The 18,910-nt window shown below is 47.5% G+C and overlaps 1 protein-coding gene across 5 annotated transcripts; it reads left to right on the top strand.

The window, feature by feature from the left end:
- The first annotated feature begins 4,702 nt into the window (after positions 1–4,702).
- LAT2 (linker for activation of T cells family member 2) lies at positions 4,703–18,889 on the top strand. Of its 5 annotated transcripts, none has more exons than XR_014855848.1 (13): positions 4,703–5,554; positions 10,829–10,926; positions 11,584–11,623; positions 13,092–13,135; positions 13,952–14,006; positions 14,631–14,674; positions 14,808–14,846; positions 15,384–15,414; positions 15,545–15,624; positions 16,054–16,119; positions 16,215–16,588; positions 16,896–16,958; positions 17,780–17,802. XR_014855848.1 is itself a non-coding variant. In XM_085078804.1 (13 exons), the coding sequence occupies exons 2-13, from the start codon at positions 10,842–10,844 to the stop codon at positions 18,313–18,315; spliced, it is 651 nt and encodes a 216-aa protein (XP_084934930.1). In that variant the 5' UTR covers positions 4,728–5,549; positions 10,829–10,841; the 3' UTR covers positions 18,316–18,889. The 5 variants fall into 5 exon arrangements, 2 of the variants coding, with proteins under 2 accessions (XP_084934930.1, XP_084934929.1); XR_014855847.1 differs by having other exon boundaries at positions 4,705–5,549; XM_085078804.1 differs by lacking the exon at positions 16,215–16,588 and adding an exon at positions 18,297–18,889 and having other exon boundaries at positions 4,728–5,549; positions 17,786–17,870.
- Positions 18,890–18,910: the final 21 nt, after the last annotated feature.

The raw sequence follows: 18,910 nt of genomic DNA, 5'->3' as shown, positions 1-18,910 counted from the left end.
CTGCAGCTTAAAGCTAAGACTGGCATGGCAAAACCCAGACTGAGGAGGTACCTCAGTCAAATGGATCATTCACTTTGTGAATTCATGTTCTCACTCAGTTATTTCTAGCAGCTGTGTAGAGCTTTCTTCCAGCTTAAACATGGAAAAATAAACAAAACTGAAGGCAGGAAGGCACCAGGCAGGTTTTGGAACTGAAACTGAGTTTGCTTTGCTACTGTAGGAAGTGCTTTGCTGTGTTTCTCCAGTTTGGTTGCAGGTGGGGAAGGTGGTAGTCTGGAAGAGCTGTTGGACACTGCAGCAGTGAACACTAGCATTTAATGTGCTGCAAAACTCTGCTGTCAACCACCAGAAAATAATCCCCACTGAGCTCCTGAGTCCAGGAATGCCCCTGGGAGAGCTCATCCCAGTCCTCAGGGCAGCACCCAGTGCTGGCACGGGTGTGTTGCCAACTTGCTGGGCTATGTAAGCCTGGAGCAACTTTTGAGAGGGGCTCTTTGTGCTTGTGGCCATCACGGTTATTCTGATGGCTGAAGAAAGAGGTGGAGGAGGAGTGTTCACACATTCAAATTACAGGCTGGTGATGGTAGAGTCACGTTAAATTCATGCCCTTGAGTGTGGCTTACTGGCTTTCCTAAAGCATCAACAACTTGTTCACCTGCTTCTGAGATGTGCTGCCACTACTCAGAATCTCCAGTGCTGACCATGAATTTCTGAAGTTTTGCACGTGACCCAGAGCTGATTGTGGCCAAGCTTGCTGTCCCAGGGCAGTTTTGGATGATACTGATATTTTTAACTTGTGTTATGAATACTGTTATAGTTTCAATCCTGACTTTAGCACATAGTCTAGTAGGAGCATTTGCTACCTTTAGTACTGGCTGCTGACTTGTCTTCAGAAAAGACGATAAAATTGTGAGAATTTTAGAGCAAATCCTGTAATATTGCAACCCTTCCTCTTTATAGGAAAAGATTTAATGCTAAAGCCAGCAAATTTTGGAATGCATATGCAACCCCTTCAACCAGAGTGCTGGTGTGTTGCAGCTTGCAGAGCAGCCCTTGTCCTGCTGCCTGCTTTGGACAAATCTGCTTAGAGTGACTTTGCTGCAATCCCCCTGTTCCCCTGGGTGTGTTTTGGACACAGGCTCTGTGTGTCAGGTTGGCTCCAAGGCGTAGTCACAGGTTGTCTGTACTGACCTCGTTCCCTCTCCGTCCACAGAAGCCTTTGTGGTTATTCACACTCATAGCAAGAGCACAGGCGAGGAGCTGCTAACATTGAGTATCTTGAAATCTGTGTTAAGTTCATGTTTTACATTCTGATGATTTCTGTGTTTCACTACCAGTTGAGTGCAAAGGCTCTGAAGGAATGGGGCTGCTCACCTATTCCAGCATATTCTAGTGTAGAATCAGTTACCTTTGTAGTTCTCAAGGGCTTCTCTGAGATGGCTTCTTGCGATGCAATTTAGTTGGTGTTGCTTGTCTTAAATTTTTAGAAAGGGGAGTTTCTGTGACTGAAAAGGAATTTGATTTCCAGCTGAGACTGGAGTTTTCTCATCTGGTTGTTGACTCACTCCTCTTAAATGCCATTTATCCACTGCAGGAACAAAGTATATTAAAAGTGGCAGGGAGACATCTTTTATTTGGTGCATACATTTATTCTGCTGTTCATTATGGCACTTGCTATAGCCGTATTAAACCAAACTGAACAGAAGCATTTAGGATGCATACTTTTGACCCTGCTTGCTGAAAGGTTTTAATCCTCCAGTGCCAGACACTTGACTCTCAAGCCTGATGCACATTAATAATAGCAATACCTTGATGACATTTTATGTTCAGCCCCTCTCCTGTGCATTAGGGCCTGCAGGGAAGCTCTGCTGTTCTCCCTTGTCACAGGAACCCAAGATGGACACAAGACATGAGCCATCAGGTTCTGGTGTCACAGTGTGTGTAGCATCAGCGTCATTAGGTCTGAGATCGTGTTCCTCATCTTACTGTACCTGTTTGAGTGACTAAATCTAAAGTATTTTCTGGTTTCCTTTTCCATTGTGGTGGTGACTGTTCCATGACATCACCTGCTCAACAGCAGGTCCAGTGTGACATCAGCTTCCCTCATTTCTGTCCCTGCTGCAGCAAAGTACATCTAAGGGCTTTGAGGACTTTCAGCGCTGTTACAGGAACAACCCTCTTACTGTGTGCTCACCAATTCCTGTGTAAAGCTCTGGAGTGTCCCAGGGTTGATGTTTTCGGGATGTTATTGCTGCGAATGCTGCCACCACCTTTCTGCCCAGTAGGTTTCAGCCAGGTTAGTGTTCCCCGTGGTCAGGATTTGCTTCCTGCCACGAGATGGTTTTGTTCATGTCACCGTGCTCCCGAGATCTGCCTCTTTCTTTTAAATAAACCAAAAACTCACAAAGTACCTCTATAAACCCCTGCAAAATCTGTACTGTAACGAATCTGTATAATTTGTATTGCTGTATAAAAATTCAAATAAAAGCATACAAACCTTCTAGGTTTTTGTCTTCAAGTTTGAGAATTATTGTGTCTACAAGGATGAACTGAGCAGAATAAGAACAGGAAGCTTTGTGGCTCCAGAGGGATGTTCGGGATTAGTCATTGCAGAGTTTACTTGGCCAAAGTTTTGTGAAGCACCCAGAGATCCTGGCTGTGAGCTGACTTTCCACTGGGTGGTAGCAGCATTTATTTTCCTTCAGCAGGAACAGAGCCACTTTCAGTTTCAGCTCGGAGAGATCCGATGAGTAGCTGGGGCAGGGGAGGAGACAGCTCTTCCCCTTTGCCTGGGGAAAGGCTCGTTCCACTACAGCAGAGAGAAGAGCCATTTCTGGGTGTATACAAAACTATATACAGCACTACTTCAGCACATCAGAAAATTTCCTCCAAGATGTGGCTTGCACATGAAAGCTGCTGTGAAAATTTTGCTAAACAAATGGAATGCACTGTAATGCTAATTAGAGGTTGAGATGAGACACGTGCTTATTCTGTCCCAAAGCATGAGGAGCTTGATGCTGGTGCACAGCAATGCTTGACTCACAAAGCTGGTGAGCTTGGAGCCTGTTGGAGCTTGGAAAACATGGAGATTTCTCAAACCTTTCAGCATTGGGTGTGTTTGTGCGTAAGGTGAGGTTTAAATGATGCCCCGGTGAACCTGCCTGAAGGAGTAGGAACTCCTTCAGTGTTTGTTATGGGGGAAAACAAACCCAAGCTGAAATGGGTGAGCTTTGAAAAGAACATGAAAGGTGAAATTATAATGTGGTGTTTCTGTATCTTACTACAGCAGATAAAAACTTGTTTGCTCCTGTGTCTTTGACCTTTTGTCAAATCAGAAATGGTTTCTAGCAGCAAGTCTCAGTGAGGCAGAGGGGTTAGAGAAGGGTTAGACAAGGGTAGAGCCTGGTTTCCCAAGCTGGGTTTGGTGCCTGAGGGGTTGTTTTGTGTGTGTTGGAGGGAGCTTGGTCTGGCCTCACAAAGAGCAGAACCTGTGGCTTTGCTGGAAAGTGCTTGGAGTGAGGACTCAACCTAAACCTTTACATCCAGCCCTTCTTGGGAGAAATATGAAGAAGGGAGATAGGATCCACACAGAGGCATGTGCTGCTGCAGTAATTATCCTCTAATCAAGGTGGTTGTCCTCTCCAGAGGACTGATGCCTTCAAAGGGCATCAATCTCCCCAAGAGCTGTTATATCACACTGGGGTGACTGCTTCATTGCTCCTTGGGCAACAAGAGCAGCTTCTGCCTGCCTTGGAGAGGCTGAGTGGTCCATCAGGGGACAGTTTGGGGACTGACACAAGGTGCAGCCCAAGCCAACCAGGGTAAAGTCCACACCGTGGCACTGAGTCATCCCTGAAGCTGTGAGACTCACCAGAGAACCTGTAGTAAACAAACACGTGGCACCTTTTTAGCAGTGGCTGTTCCTAATGAAATTGATTTTGGGTACAAAAGATGAATTTTAAATGTCTCCAGCATATTTAGAGTATCAGTTCTGCTATAAAGAACTCTTTTGCAAAACTGCTGTTGCCATCTTATGTTTGAACACGTAAAAACCCTGCTAGAAAGCTGTTAATAAACTACTTAATCAGTAAGACCTCTGCTAAAAATGCCAATTTTGGAGCAACTCTTCTGGCAGTGCAAGAAACATTTCACATTTTGCAATGTCCTTTACACAGAGACCACCCAGAAACCATGTGAGTAATTCAAACCTGAGTCTGCCTCTTATCTTTGGTTCACATACTGAAGATAGCTGGTTCAAGATAGGTTTCAGCACCCAGATTTTATCTGGGAATGGCTCTGGAAGATGCATTATTTTTGCATCTCAGGTTAGAATTGGAAGAGAGAAACTCTGTTTGCACATACAGTGGTTAGTTATCGTATTGAAGCAATGTTTCCTCTGAAAGCTTGATAGCCAGATTTCATCCCAGAGTTGCAAAAATTGTAACTAGTTGGCTCCTTAATAATTTTTGTGCTAGAAGAGTCACCTCCTCGCACAGAGAGCTGGGTGTAGGTGGCTGGTTGTGGCCGCTTCAAAGCACCCTAATTTAAATATAACGAAATTTCCCTTGACTGAATAATTTACATGTCAGAGAGGCTTTGTAGAGCCTTAGTGAAAGCAGCGTGAAACGTTTTGTTTGCGGTTGTAACTCCTGTGCACACTGATGAGTGTGTGCTGATTTCCCTGGTGCTGGAGCAGAACCCCTCTTTCACAGACTATGACAGGGCTCCAAGCCAGCACATAAATTCCCTATTAATCATGATATTCTCCTTCCTCTTTTGAATAGATCCTTATTCTATTCAAGCACCAAAAGAGTTGAGGAATTACTTTTTTTAAGAGAGCAGTGAAATTGTGCCTGCTGCCTGCAAGCTGCCAATGCTGAAACATTAAGAACTGATTTTATTCTTACAGTGCTGGGCAGGAGCTCAGGGTTTGACCATCAGCAATAGTCACCTCGGGCTGTTTGCTGCCTTTGACACTTGATATAATATTTTCCGTACAAACTAACAGAGGGCTCGCAGTTTGCTGGGCCTGCTTTGGGATTTCCCAGGCAGCACCTGCCGCTTCCAATGCGCAGCGTTATTCCCGTGAAGGCTCTCTGCTAAAAGGAACACTGACCTTTTTTGGGGCATCAGCCCCATGTGAACCCCCAGGGAGGTGACCTCGGTGCCGTGTGTGGTCCCACGCTGTCCGAGCCTTTTCCTGTGCCCGCGGAGAGTGACCCGGGCGGGTTTGTGCAGCGCCGTCCCTCAGGGGCTGTGAGGGGCTGCCCGGCCGGGCGGCGGATGTTGGGGTTAGTGATTCACAGGGGACAGGAAACCGAGAAACTGCCAGAGAGCCCTGAGGAGGAACCGGCTCCAGCCCAGGCTCCAGCCCCAGCTCTGAGTTGAGGCTCCAGACCCGGCTTCAGCCCCGGCTCTGAGCTGAGGCTCCAGCCCCGGCCCTGGCCTCAGCTCCAATCCCGGCTCCAGCTCCAGCCCCGGCTCCAAGCTGCGGCCCTCAGGCTCAGGAGGCGATGTGCCACATCGGGAGGAGCGGCTGAGGCTGTGGGGTAAGGTGCGTGAGGGAGGGAGAGAAGGGCAGGGGGAAGCGCCTTGCCCGGAGGTGCTCGGGGCTGCTGTGGGGACAGCGGGGTGTGCCACTGAGCTCTGAGATCTCTTGGTGACTCTTTAGAGAAATTCCAGGTCATCCTTGTCAAACCTCTCTGAAAGTAAATCGGTGGATGTTCCCTGCTCACTGCTCTCCTGGCCTTCACAGCCCCAAGGTAGGAATTACTAACTCTTCCCAGAGGCATTTAGACCCCTCAGGCCCTGAGGTGAGTCCATCCCACACAGCCTGGATCGCCTGTTTTATAGCACTGTTCTTTATATCATCTCCTCGTCCATCTGCTGGTGGAAGCGTGGGTTTAACTGCATTATTTCTGCATTCACATCTTCTAAAATACACTGGAGGATTCAGTCTGTGCTGAGCTTTCCTCATCCCTGCATGGTCCTTCTGTATTTTCTTCTGCAGCCCACGCTGCTCCCCTCCAAAGCCCTTAAAAATCCTTAAAAATAGCTGATTCCAATGACACTTCTTGGGTTTTCTGTGGATTTCAGGGCTGACTGGCCTCATGGATATGAATGTATTTATTTTACTGCATGTAAGTGCTTGGAATTGCTAATTCGAGATGGAAGGAGATTTGTCTTTGCATCAGTTTTCTCTGGTGTGATCAATGTTCAATGTGGGCCGTGAGGCAGATAATTCAGCAGAAGAGGATAATTTTGGGATAATCTTTTGGGAGATTGGCTCATTGGAGTATATAGTATTGCTAACTTGGCATCCCCTGGGCTCCCAGTGGAAGTGAATGATGTTGTGAGGCTTTGGTGCTGCCTGGAACAGGGGAAGCTATATGCAAGATATGTCTGAGAGTTACTTTCTTGTGCTGCCATGCCTGTTGTGATTAGGGTTTTGCACTGTATTTTCAATCCAAGGTTTTTTTAAAGCATTTTCCAAAGTTAGAATCAATGTAAAAGTTGGTTTATCAATTCTAATTTTCCTCTCTTATCATATGTCCTACTGAAATGCATCTATTGGCATAAAAGTCTGATCTGCCTGAATAGCTGTAAAAACACCAGACTTCAACTCTATGACAGCAGCTTTCCTAAGAAGCCTGACACTTACATAAATCTGGTAGGAAATGGAATGTGCAGACCTCTGGAAAGGAGCTTTTCTGGAGGCTCAGTGCTGGTCATTGAAGTGGTTCCAGCCTCAGGAGCTTCCTTAGTCTGAGACTTTAATTTCTGAATTAATGGGACTTTCTGTGGCAATCTGTGCCACACAGGCAAACAGAAAGTGGAGCTGCTTTTCTTAGATATGTTAGAGACATTGAGTCAAGATGAATATTGCATCTGTTCAACAAGTCAGTGTGCTGAATTTCATATGGTGAGTCTTTAAATACACTCTCCACTTCATATTTCATTCCAGTGACTCATCCTACCAGCCTGAATTAGAATTAATTTACTGCAAACTGGTGCAGACCACAACACTTTCCGGAGGGGAGAGAAGGTGATTGGTTTATATTTGTCTTTTGGGCATTTTTTGATAAATAGATAGAATACATAATACAAATACATTATTTTAGTCTTTATCTTGCAATGTGAAACTCAGGAGTGGGCTTGATGTCTGTAAAAGGGCTAAAATGTCTTCATCAGAAATTATCTCATGAAAAACCAGGCATTGCTGAGGCCACATCAACACATTTCTCACTCTCCTGTTTTCTCAGCAAAAAGTTAAAGTTCACTTTAAGTGCTCTGGCAGGTTTTTTTTAGTGAGCTTCATGCCTCTCCTGCTGCTTTTGGAAAGTTCTTCCAGATTTTCCATCCATTAGAAATTTTATTTCTGGCCTGTGCATATCCAGCTTACATCCATTCATTTTATAAGCCAGGATTGTCTTATTTCAATTCAAAAGTTTTTCTCACTTCGCTGTGCTGCTCTTGGACAGATGGACAGTGAGTGTCCATGTGCTCTTACTGTGCATTTCAGTGGAATTAAAAGCAGGAGACCTTTTAGTCTTCCTGGATCAAACCACCTCTCTTTCCCTTGGATCTTCATAGTGAGCCTTGTTACTGCGGTGAATCGTTAAATTAGGACTGACAAGACCTGGCACAGAGTGGATAAGCTTCTGCAAGTTTGTTAATTCTTCCCATTTTTTTAGTCAGAAAAAGCTTATCTCCTTGATTGCTAAAAATATCTGAGGGCAGAGAAGACGATCTTCCCCCTCTGAAGGAGACCACAGCTGTATCGAGACTCCAGTGTGTTGCTCTCCTGGGAATTGCCTGTCCAAAGCAGCTGCTCCTGGGGGATTTATGGGCTCATGGTGCTCGGGGTGTGCCCTGTGTTCTCCTCGGCACAAAAAGGGGAAAAACAGGCAAAAGGAGAAGAGAGAAGTGTAGAACAGAACAGAGCATTGCGACACTAGCCGAGTGTCACTCCTAAACTAGATGGGAACCTGTTTTCTCCAGGAGTTTGAGTTTAGCATTTTGAAAGCAGGGCTGGCCATCCTTGAACTCCTCACGTCCTTCTGTGCAGAGACCTCTGTGGATGAATCTACTTGTTCTCCTTTCTGACTCCCCAAGGCAGAGCGCAGGGAAGCACGTTCAGCCTTCCAAATATTTTATTTATATCCTGCCAGCCGTAAGTAAGTGCTTCCAGCCTTCTGCTTGTCATAAATCTATTCATCACCTCCTTCTGTCAGCTCCTCACCAGAGTAGGGCTTGTACCAAAAAAATGGATTTTCCGTGGACTTGGGTATTTGGGGAGCACAAATGATCTCCAGGCTGATGGTGTGTGTGTGACTTGGGGGCTTTCTTGGGGGATAAAGCTGTGACTGGGGTGGGACACACCATGTCCTGTTCATCAGCCTCACAAATAGCCACCTTTTGTGTCCCTGGTGAGTGCAGGCTCGGGAGCAGCTGAGTTTTGCTGCCTCACTGCCTGCGACTGAAATAAAACTGGCTCTGGAAGGGAGAAGGTGACCTGCCATGCAGTGGGACAAACTAGGTCAGTGTAGTAAGGTGCCTTCAGCTCTGCCTTACCTTCACTTTAAAGAAAAAAAAGAGGAAAAAAAAAAAGCAAAAAAACACCCAGAAAACCCATGAACAAAGCAGCAGCATTGCAGCCCTTCGTATTTTGTTCACCAGCATTGGGCTCTAACTTCCTTCAGCTGCCTCTTGGAGATACTTTAGAGATGATCCACAGCTCGTCATTTCCATGGGTGGATGCTGAGCAAAGGAAAAATGATGGGAGAAACCACATGGTTTTGACCAGGCTCTGTCTGGTCCTGCGCCTCTGGCGTGGGTCTGTGGAGGTCTGGGCAAGTAAATTTAGAACGACTCATCTCCTTCACAAAGTGCTGCAAAAAACTGTGCAGGGAAAGACAGGCCCCTGGGGGTCTGTAGGGCAAAGCCATGCTGCAGAGTGTTGGGAACTGCAGGTCCTGGAGAGCCCAGGGAACCACTAACAGGGTAGGAATAAATCCAATTTGTTCCCAAGCACAGAGTGGTCTCAAAGCCTCATTGAGGTCACTTCTGGGCAGCCAGGCTGTGTTTGGGAACCACTGAGAGGATGGTTCCCAAACCCCTTCAGCCATTGCTCCCTGCTTTGCTCAAGGTTCTGTCTGAATGGAAATGAGGGACTTTCCTTCCTCTCCTTTCCCTGCCCCATGCTGATTTACACCATGATTATTTTCACTATGCCCTGATAATTAGGACCCTCGCACAGGACTGAGACTTCAATGACAAACTGGACCACAAACCTCCCACCAACATGCTCAACTGCTGTGCCAAGTGCCTGGCACGGACAGGAGGATGTTGCTCAGCACCCACAAGGCTCATCTGCCACAGGAGGCTTTGGGTTTTCTGTGACATGAACGGGCTGTCAGAGCAACTTTCAAACTTCTGTTTGGGCAGAGAAATGTTGTTTATTCCATTTGAATCAAGCAGAGGCAGAAGGTGCTGAGCAGGGCATAATCAAGCTGCTGCTTTCTGTTGTCTGCTACTGACATTTGTTTGATTATTTTGAATTATTTTAATTATTAATTATTATATTTTTCCTCCTCCATTCAGCAAACAAGCCAGGCTTAAGTTGTAATAAGTGAGATTGAAGGTAGGCAGCAGGAAAGCTTCCTACCAGCCAGAGTGATGACATACTGGCCTTTGGCAAATTGAAGCATCTCCATTCCTGGGGAGAAAAGAAAGTTTATTAAAAACAAAAATAAATTAAAATAATCTGTAACCAAGGAAAATCTGGCCCTGGGGAATAGGAATGGGCTAAATGATCCATCTCAGTGCCAGTGGGCTGCTTTCTGTGGCATTTATAGGATGTTTCGTATTTTAAAGGAGGAAGTTGAAGCCAAATCATGCTGATTGTTAAAAAATGTTAGCTGCTGTTTGTGGAAAAGCCTGTCATGGAAAGGAGGGGAAGAGCTGGTGGCTGAGCCAGCTTAATACAGAAAAAGGCGTGGGGAATTTAACACTGGAAGTCACTCTGAGCTGCAGCAAAGAGCCAGAGCACATTGTGCAAAGGTCTTGATTGTTTGAATATTGTCGAGTGCCTCCCTTTTGCCCTCTCTTCTAGATATTAAAAAATTACCATCTGCTGACAGCGTTTGGTGGCAGCAGTGTGGGTTTGGGGATTGGGAATGAGTAATTCGGAGTAGCAGGGGAAAAGGCATTGCCTCTGCTGCCACATCATACAACCCAAAAGTCCCTCCTGCATCCTCAGCAGCCTCCCAGCTCCATGGCAGTGTGAGGGCAAACAGCACGAGGTTCTTTGGAGGTAAAAGGAGAGCAGGGAGGCTGGTGAAGGGCTTGGAATGCAAGCCCTGTGAGGAATGAGTGAGGGAGGTTGTTTAGCCTGGAGAGAAGAAGACTCAGAGGAGACCTTATCACTCTCTACAGCTACCTGAGGGGTGGTTGTAGGCAGGTGGGGTTTGGTCTCTTTTTCCAGGCAGCAACTGACAGAACAAAAGGACACAGTCTCAGGCTATGCCAAGGGAAATTTAAGTTGGATGTCAGGAAAAAGTTTTTTACTGAAAGAGTGATAAAGTTTTGGAATTGTCTGCCCAGGGAGGTGGTGGAGTCACCATCCCTGGATGTGTTTAAAAAAATATCGGATGTGGCACTCAGTGCCATGGTTTGGCTGAGGTGGTGTTAGGGCATGGGTTGGACTCGGTGATCCTGGAGGTCTCTTCCAGCCCTGTGATTTTGTAATTCTGTAGAAGCTCTCTGAGGGATGGCCTCACAGCCCCGTGTGTCCCCACAGCTCATGGTGTCCCTCGCCCTGTTTCAGGCTGGATTTGGCCATGGTGCAGCCGGAGCTCTGGGCAGCCGCGGCGCTGATGCTGCTCGGGGCAGCTGTCAGCTTCTGCATCAAGTGCCAGCAATCTGGTAAGTCCTGCCTGTGGGATCTGGGGTCCTGCCTGCTGCCCTGGCTGGGCTTTCCTCTTGGAATGTCACCTCTGTGTGGATTTGGTTCTGCTCAGCCATGTGGAATGCTCCCACAGCTTGAGCGGGGAAGGAGCTCTGCCGGAGAGCTGGGGGGGAAGGAGCACCCAAAACTGCAGCAGCCCTTCCTGGGTGGGTGAAACACTGTGGGCTGCAGACTGCTCTTCATGGTCATTGTGGGTGGCTTTGGGACTCCACCTGGGAGATCAGCTCCAGCTACACAAATCCTGCAGAGGGTCTGGGACAGGAGAAGGCAGGCATGGAAGGGGCGTCTGGAGGATAAATTCATATAGAGACTAGGGTGAGCACCCAGTGGGGTTTGAGCCCCTCTCCGAGCACTGGGTGGGTTTCAGTGGGGGAGAGGCTGCAGTTTGGGGTTTGGGGACAGGACTGGCTGCTTTGCTTTGCAGGGTTTGAGACAAAAACCACAATTTAAACATGGTTTCAAAACATTTCATCAAAACCCTGCTGGCAACTGCTGCTCGCTGCCTCTGCCATCCTGAAGTGCTGAAGAAGTTTTGTGATTTTTTTTATTGGCCTTTCTGATCTCTAACTCCCAAATCATCCTTTCTAAGAGCTTTCTGTTCCCTTGTCTTCCAGCTACCAAACGGGAGGCACAGCTGAATGAGCAGAGGAGCCAGTAAGTTGCCTTTCCCAATCTTGTTTCTTCCCCAAACTACTCATCCAGGGTGAGCCCCAGAGCCAGACCCAAGCTGAAATCTGGGTTTCTATAAAATAAATGCCAGGATGGGGTGTGCAAGGCAGTGTGCCCCAGCCCAAGGTGCTGCTGAAGGGGCAATGCCTTTAGAAAGAATAATCCAAAATGAAATTGAGGCTCTGACAGTGTTGTCAGTGAGTCATTAACTAGTTGGAAAAAGGTCTGGGAGAGAAGGGCAAGTTCTTATCTTGTCCTGTTGTGCCCTGAGATGAGCTAGGAAGGTTGGTTACTTCATAAAGAAGCGAACTGCCCTTGCCTAGTGCTGGTGGGACTCTGCACCAGAGCAACCACCACAAGAAATGAAGGAAATGCAGTGTACACACACGCACACACACCCTTATTTCCTTCAGCAACAGACAAACCGCAATAAATGGCATCAAAAAAAGAAAATTTGGGTTGTAAGCTTTGCTACAGGAGCAAACAAGGTGCAATGGGGCTCTGCAAAGGCCTTCAAGGGATTGGGGTGCTTGTTTCTGAGGGGAAAAGCTCCAGAGTGATCCATTGCAGACTGATGCAGCAGCCACTGAAGGCTCTGTCCCCTGCAGGCTCCATCCCTCGTGGACTCCTGTTGAATTGTCCCAACTTCTTGAAATTTATACCTGGATTAGATGGTTTGACTTCAGGTTCATGGTGGTGTGTGCTCTTTTTAGAGGTGTGGTTTGGGTGTCTTGCAAGCAAAGGGGTTTGACTCCATGTTTGGGTCTTTTGACACCTCTCCTGCCAGCCCTGTGCCATGAATCCTGGCTGGGGATGGGGTGACCCCAATGCAAAAGGGCAAAAGGGTTCCCAAAATTGGAATTAATAAGTGCCTGTGTAGAAACAGCTGCAGTAGAAAAGGAGTTGAATCCTCTCATGCTTTCAAAAGCAGCTCTTTTATTAACTGAAAAGTAAAGAGGTTACTGGGCATGGGTGGATTTTTATCATTGATAACATTATTTTATTCACGTTGATGTTCAGGGATGCTGGGAGGGACAGAGGCATCAGTAGTGGAGGTGAAGCAGTGGGGTTTGAAGCCATTTCATGCATGAACATCCATTTTTTTTTTTTTGGTGGGTAAGAAGGGTCTTCTGACCTTTGGTGGCTGAAGCATCAGAATGGGAATTATCTGAATAATGTTTTCCTCATCCCTGGATCCTTCCGTTAGCTCATGTTGGCTGCTCTACCAGTGGTACAAAAACACATCTTGCCTTTAAAGGATCAAAGAGTCCAGGAAGATGCTCCCAGCTCCAACAGGCCCTGCGTGACATGCTGAGCAATGCAGCTTGGCATGTCACAAAGCCCAGCATGGTGCTCTCTGCCATCCACTCACCAAACTGTGAGGTCTCTTGTATCTCTTTTCCTTGTCATAAATCCCAAAATTCAGCTGAGGTTGTACTGCTATTTTTTCCAGGCTTGACAGCCAGCAGAGATTTGAGGTGATTCGATCCCATAGCAGTGAGTATGAGTATTTCATGTGGCTCCTGCCTTGTAGTGTGGGGGCCCTGCGTGCATAGAACAGGGGGCAAGTAAACTTGAGAGGGTCACCTTGAAGCCAGGCCATGAAATGCTGAAGCCTGGATTGGCATAGCCACCTTAAATGCTTTTAGGGATGGGAATTGTGAGCTCTAGGAAAAAAATGCCCTTAGCATTGAAAATAATTCACTCAAGTGATGATATTCAAAAGTGACACCTCAACTCCTGGGGTTCTTGGAACCATGCTGTGCACCCTGTGAAAATGAAGGTGTGGGTGATAGGAGTGACTCATTCATCAATCCCCCTCACTGCTTCCTGCAGCAGGTTGGGTTCAGCACTGACCTTTTGAGTTTTATATCACAACGAGCAGCTGCCAGGTCCTTGTGAAATGTGTCTGTCTGCAGATGGCTCTGCCCTGCCCCAGGACCTTAACCCTTTTATAAATCTCTGTTTCATCCCAGCCAAAGCTCTTGACTGCACCTTGCAGTGTGGAGGGAGGGGAATGCTCCCAAATTGACCGGGTTTGGGGGACAACAGGTGACAAGGCAGCAGCTGGGATTGTAGCTTCCTCCAGCAAATGTCTGCAAGCTCTGTGGTCTGCACAGACACCAGCTTTTCCTCTGGTTGTTTCCTGCTTTGACCATTTTTGAACATTCAAGGAACAATTGGGAAGCTATTTTAGGATGCATTAGGAAAATGCTTGCCAGTCTTGGGGATTCCACTCTGGTGGATGTTCTGTCCTCTTTGAAGTATCTGCCGCTGCCATAATAATTAACACGATAATTTTGTTGTTGCCAGTTGCAACCCGAAGGCTGGAAAAAAACAAGGAACTTGAAAACTTTTCAATAGCAAGGTAGGTAAAAAACTGAAATAACATATAGCTTCAGAGCCAAGGCTGGGGGAAATTCACCCAACATACATGAACATTTAGGATTGCATTCTGGGCCCTACAGATGTGGTTTGGGCTGTATTTAGAATCAAAGAATAGTTTGGGTTGCAAGGGACCTCTCAAGGTCATCTAGTCCAACCCCCCTGCAAGGAGGAGGGACATCTTTAACTTAATCAGATTGCTTCATTTATTGATGGTCAACAGTATGTTCAGACCTTTTCTGGATTTTCTTCAGTCTGACTGCATTCTTCTGGCAACTGATTAAATCAAACCCAAGGAAATGAGCTGTGGCTGTACATAATAAAAATAGCATGGAAAAGAAATGGCCATTATTTGCTTATAAGCAGTTTGATGTGATAAATCCCCTTCTCCCCATCACCAAAACCCCCAGGAACTACACAGCCACAATAACTGCTGCAACATTCAAGCACAGTTATTCCCATCTTAGGATTTTACCCCAAATTCTTGCTCCATGTGTATGGTTGATAACCTCACAGGGAGGTTTCATGGATGGTCCTTCTGATTATGTGTAACTGCTGATAGGGTTTGCTCAGACCTGGGATTTTAGGTCTCTTTTCTCTCTTTCAGGAAATCCACTGAGGAGCTCAGTGCTTCCTATCACTCTGGATATGGTGAGCAGCTCTCTAGGATAGACACAGATTCAGTGAATCACAGAATCACAGAATGGTTTGGGTTGGTAGGGACTTTAAAGATCCCATCACTTGGCTTGAGTTCCTGTGTAATGTGTCCCTCTTTTGTCCCCAGGGAGCAGGGACAAGTCCAGATATGAGAATTTCCTAGCAGGTAAATGCTGCAGCCATACATCTAGGGGTTTGGGAAGGAAAGCTGCTTTGGGGATGGGAGGTCCCAGGGGATGGGAGCTGGCAGGGAGGGCACAGGCAGCTGGCACTGCAGCTGGCAGAGCTCTGGCTTGGTCAGTTTAGAGATTGCTTTGTAAGACACACACTGATCTGATTAACAGGCAGAGTGGAGGGGATGGATGCTCCCAAGCCCCCTGCTCCCTCCCAGAGCAGTGTGACCTGGCGCTTGCCCTAAGAGGATTATTGGGGTGTGGGGCTGTGCTCTCCTTTCCCAGGCCGGGGAGGATGTTCCCCATCTCCCTGCCAGCTGGCAGGATGTGTCCATGAGAAGTGGTGAGCTGGGGTTTTCTCAGGACCTGGGGTGGATCAGGGCTGCCTCCCCCTGCTGCAGCCACCTGGCTCTGCTGTGAACAGGCTTTGAGGCTGCTGGGCATGTGGGCTGTGTCTGTGCTGTGCCCAGGGATGGCTCTTTGGGTTGATGCCATGGTGGGGTGCTGACAGCAAACCCTTTTTCTTGCAGAGGATTACCTGCAAGAAGATGCTGCCTATGTGTAAGTATGCAGTGCTGCTGCCAGCATGGCTGAGTGGAGCTACACTGGTCCCAGTGCTGTCCTGGTGCTGCCATAGCTCAGCTCCTCCTGTGCTGGGCAGGAGGAGGTAACAGTGCTGCTCTTCTCACAGGGAGCCCATATCTCTGGGTTACTACAAGAACTGCACGAGGCTCTTCACTCCACCCCACGATAGGACTCCAGGCAAGCGAGGTGGGTTCCTTCTCCAGCCTGGCTGTCCCATGGCTTCAGGGAGCTCATGAGACTGTTCTTGCTCAGGTCTGTGTGTCACTGTGTACGGCCTGAAGCAAGTGTGGCTCCAGGAGACACATTGATTAAAAGGGTGTAGCAGAGCTGTGGGATTGAGGGATATCCAGGCCCCCATCAGTCCACCTGTTGCCTATAAACAGGACAGCCCAAAACCATTAGTGATGGTGCTCTTGTGGCAGTGACCACCTGATTCCACTGCAGTGGGATACCCCATCCCTGGGTCAGCAAAGGCAGTCACAAAGACTAAAAATTTTTTACCTAATGTAGATTTCATTGTGGGAAACAGCCCCCTCCTGCAGGTGCTGAGGGATCTTCCCAGGTCACTTACACTTCCTTAGGTCCTCTGTCACTCCTCTTTCTTCTCTCCATCAGAGAAAGATGAGGACTCCTATTCCTATGAAAATGTCATTATTGGAGCATCTCAGGGCTCTGATCCAGGTAAGTGTGTTGCTGTCATGATTTGTGTGTGTGTCACACAAAGTGCAGAGAGGGATGGTGACCTGCTTAGCTGAGAGAAACCTGCTTGTTCACAGCTCAGCTCTTCCTACCAGCTCTGTGTCATGGAGCTGGAGCACAGGGGCTGCTGCATGCACAGAGCAGGCCTGGAGCATTTCCTCTTTCCCAGGAAAATGCATGTGGTGATACCTCCCCCCTGATCCCTTTGACTTGCTGGTTTCTGCAGCAGTTCAGGAGCTTTGGGGTCTGTATCTCTAGGTTTTTGGTGTTGCTACAGCCAAGCTGATCATGGTTCTACCCCCTAGCTCAGGTTTCTCACCATATCCAGCACTAGAACGCTACAGCCAGGAAGCTTCTGGAGGATGACGCTGGACCACAGTGTCCCTTCAAGGCTTCCAGTGTCAGTCCTGGGATGTTGCAATCAAAATAGAAGTCGGTTTGGTTTCCTTCTGTGAGTCAACACACGCTTTCTGCACTGCTAAAGCCTGCCCTGCTCCTGCCTGGCTTTGTGCAGAGTGATTAGAGGAGGCAGGAGCAGCAGGGACCCGTCTGATCCCCATCCGTGCCTGCAGATATCCAGGCATGTGGCCAGGGCTGGAAAAGTGATGAGGCAGCATCAGCAGATCTGTGCTGGCTGGAAACTCAGCCACGTGCCTGGTGCAGTCAGGGTGCAGTGGCAGGAGGGGGGTTTCACAAAGGTCCATTTTTAGTCCCATTTGCTGTTCAGCATCGTCCTGTCCAAACTCTTCTTGTCACAGATGACGCTGTAGACTATGAGAACAGCATGGTGATACACACATGGAAACTCCAGCAAGGGCAAGGTATGTTCTCAGCTATTTGCTGTGTGGGCATGGGGCTCATGGGCAGGGTGTCTGGTGCACCACACAAGTATAGACCATACCACTCAGCCATCACCCTTGTCTTAATTTTTCCCCAATTGCCCATGATAAATATCCAAGGCAATGTGCAAATTGCTACACACTCCTGTAACTGAATGCTCCTCTGTCAGGATGTGGTGTTTCTCATACTCAAAAGGCCACCATTTGGGTGGCTGTGCCTAAACCCTGACCACGGATGCTAAGACCACAGAGCTCTTACATCCTCTTACATTTGAGGCTGCCCCAGTGCAAGTGCAGCCATGTAATCCCCTGTGACACAGAACTGTGTGCACACAGCCACTGGGTAAGCCCTTGACTCTCCTGATGTAGTCAGGGGGCCTATTTCTCACATTGACCTTTTAACAGCTGTTTAATCAAATGTGTGACTTCCTGTGAGACATGGGGGGAGCTCTGGCCTGGGAGATAGTGGGGAGTGTACATATGTATATATTCAAGAACTTTGTGTCTCTGTTGTGAAAGTTGCCTAAGCAAACTGATTCCTGTGTGCACACTCTCTCAATTAAATCTCTTTTGGCTCTGAAGAGCTGCCCAGGCTCGATGCTTCCAGAGTGTTTGCAAATTTGCTGTGACCATTTTGAAGCCTCTTCAAGGAGACCTTGACACTGATCTTAGCCCAGAGGTTTCTTAGCCCAGGCACAAAACCATGTCAGCATCAAAGGCTAAACATTGGCAGGACACATAGTGTGTTGGTGGTCTGTGTTTTTACGTCAACCCACTCACTGATGAGTGCTTCCCATCCTCAGCCACAGCCCCGCTGACAGAGAGCCCAGATGATGAGCCAGACTACATCAATGCAGGTCCTCTGTCAGGCCCTGCCCTGCTGTCAGAGCAAAGGTAGGAACAGAGTAAATGGTTGATATGTTTACATAGGGGTGGAAGGAGTTGGTGTATGGTGTTTATTTTGGGGTGGGAGGATTTGGTCTATGCCCAAGAGAGCTTGGCTGGAGCTCTGCCCTTGCTGGCTTCATCCTGCCCCTTTATCAGCACCAACCTGATGCTGCTGATAAAGAATTACTCAAGGCAGATAAAGTAAAAAAACCTGCAAAAGGTTGCATGACACTGAGGGTCTACTACATGCTGGTTAGTGGTGGTCACCCTGCTCCAGGCTGGACTAGAACTCCCACTGGAAGATGGACTGGGACCAGTATCACTCTCCTTGTTGGGTTTTTACTCTCTGAGACCCAGTGAGATTGTCCTTATGCCATGTAAGCAGAGATTAAAAGTCAGTGGACTGACTGTTTTTTCTCCTCTTATTTCAAGTATTCTGTATAAAGTCTGAAGAAATCTTTGGCTGAGCTATAAGAGTGCACCCAGTGAACATGCACACAGGGAGAGGGGAGATTTCCATCCCTCACTGAAATCTCTCCTCCAAACTGTGCCTGCAATCACATAGAAGAGGTGTCACTGAAAGGAAGAAATGCTCTGCTTGAAGCCCCACAGAAGTCCAACTGCAAACCTGCAACTGGAGAAAGCACTGCCCCCAGTGACCACGGGCAAGTTCCAAGCTCCTCATCCCATCTCATTTCCCTGCACGTCCACTCAATGGAGGATGGCATCTGGGCAATGTTTTCTTCTGTCAAGCATGAAATGAATCCTTAACTTGCTGAGCAGTAATGCAGCCAGCTACTTAATTTGTCAGGGTGACTCATGCACGATGGTATTAAGCCATAGGGATTACATTCTGATTTAATTCCTGTTCTCTCCTATAGAAGCAGTTTCCTACATGAGAGGAACTGGCAAGGCAGAGGTTGTGTTTATAACAGCAGTGGTTGTCTGGAGCTGAATGAGATTCCAACCTGTTCGCAAAAGCCAAAGAGGATTAAATGCCTGCCTTATCCATGGCTTGTAATTCACAGTGTTGGTCTATGGCAGTT

This window comes from Lichenostomus cassidix, chromosome 19 (genome assembly GCF_008360975.1).
Source record: "Lichenostomus cassidix isolate B80296 chromosome 19, HeHo_3.0, whole genome shotgun sequence".
Taxonomy (NCBI): Eukaryota; Metazoa; Chordata; class Aves; order Passeriformes; family Meliphagidae; genus Lichenostomus; species Lichenostomus cassidix.
Note: the sequence above shows the minus strand (reverse complement) of the source record. Positions and strands in the feature narration are given on the sequence as shown.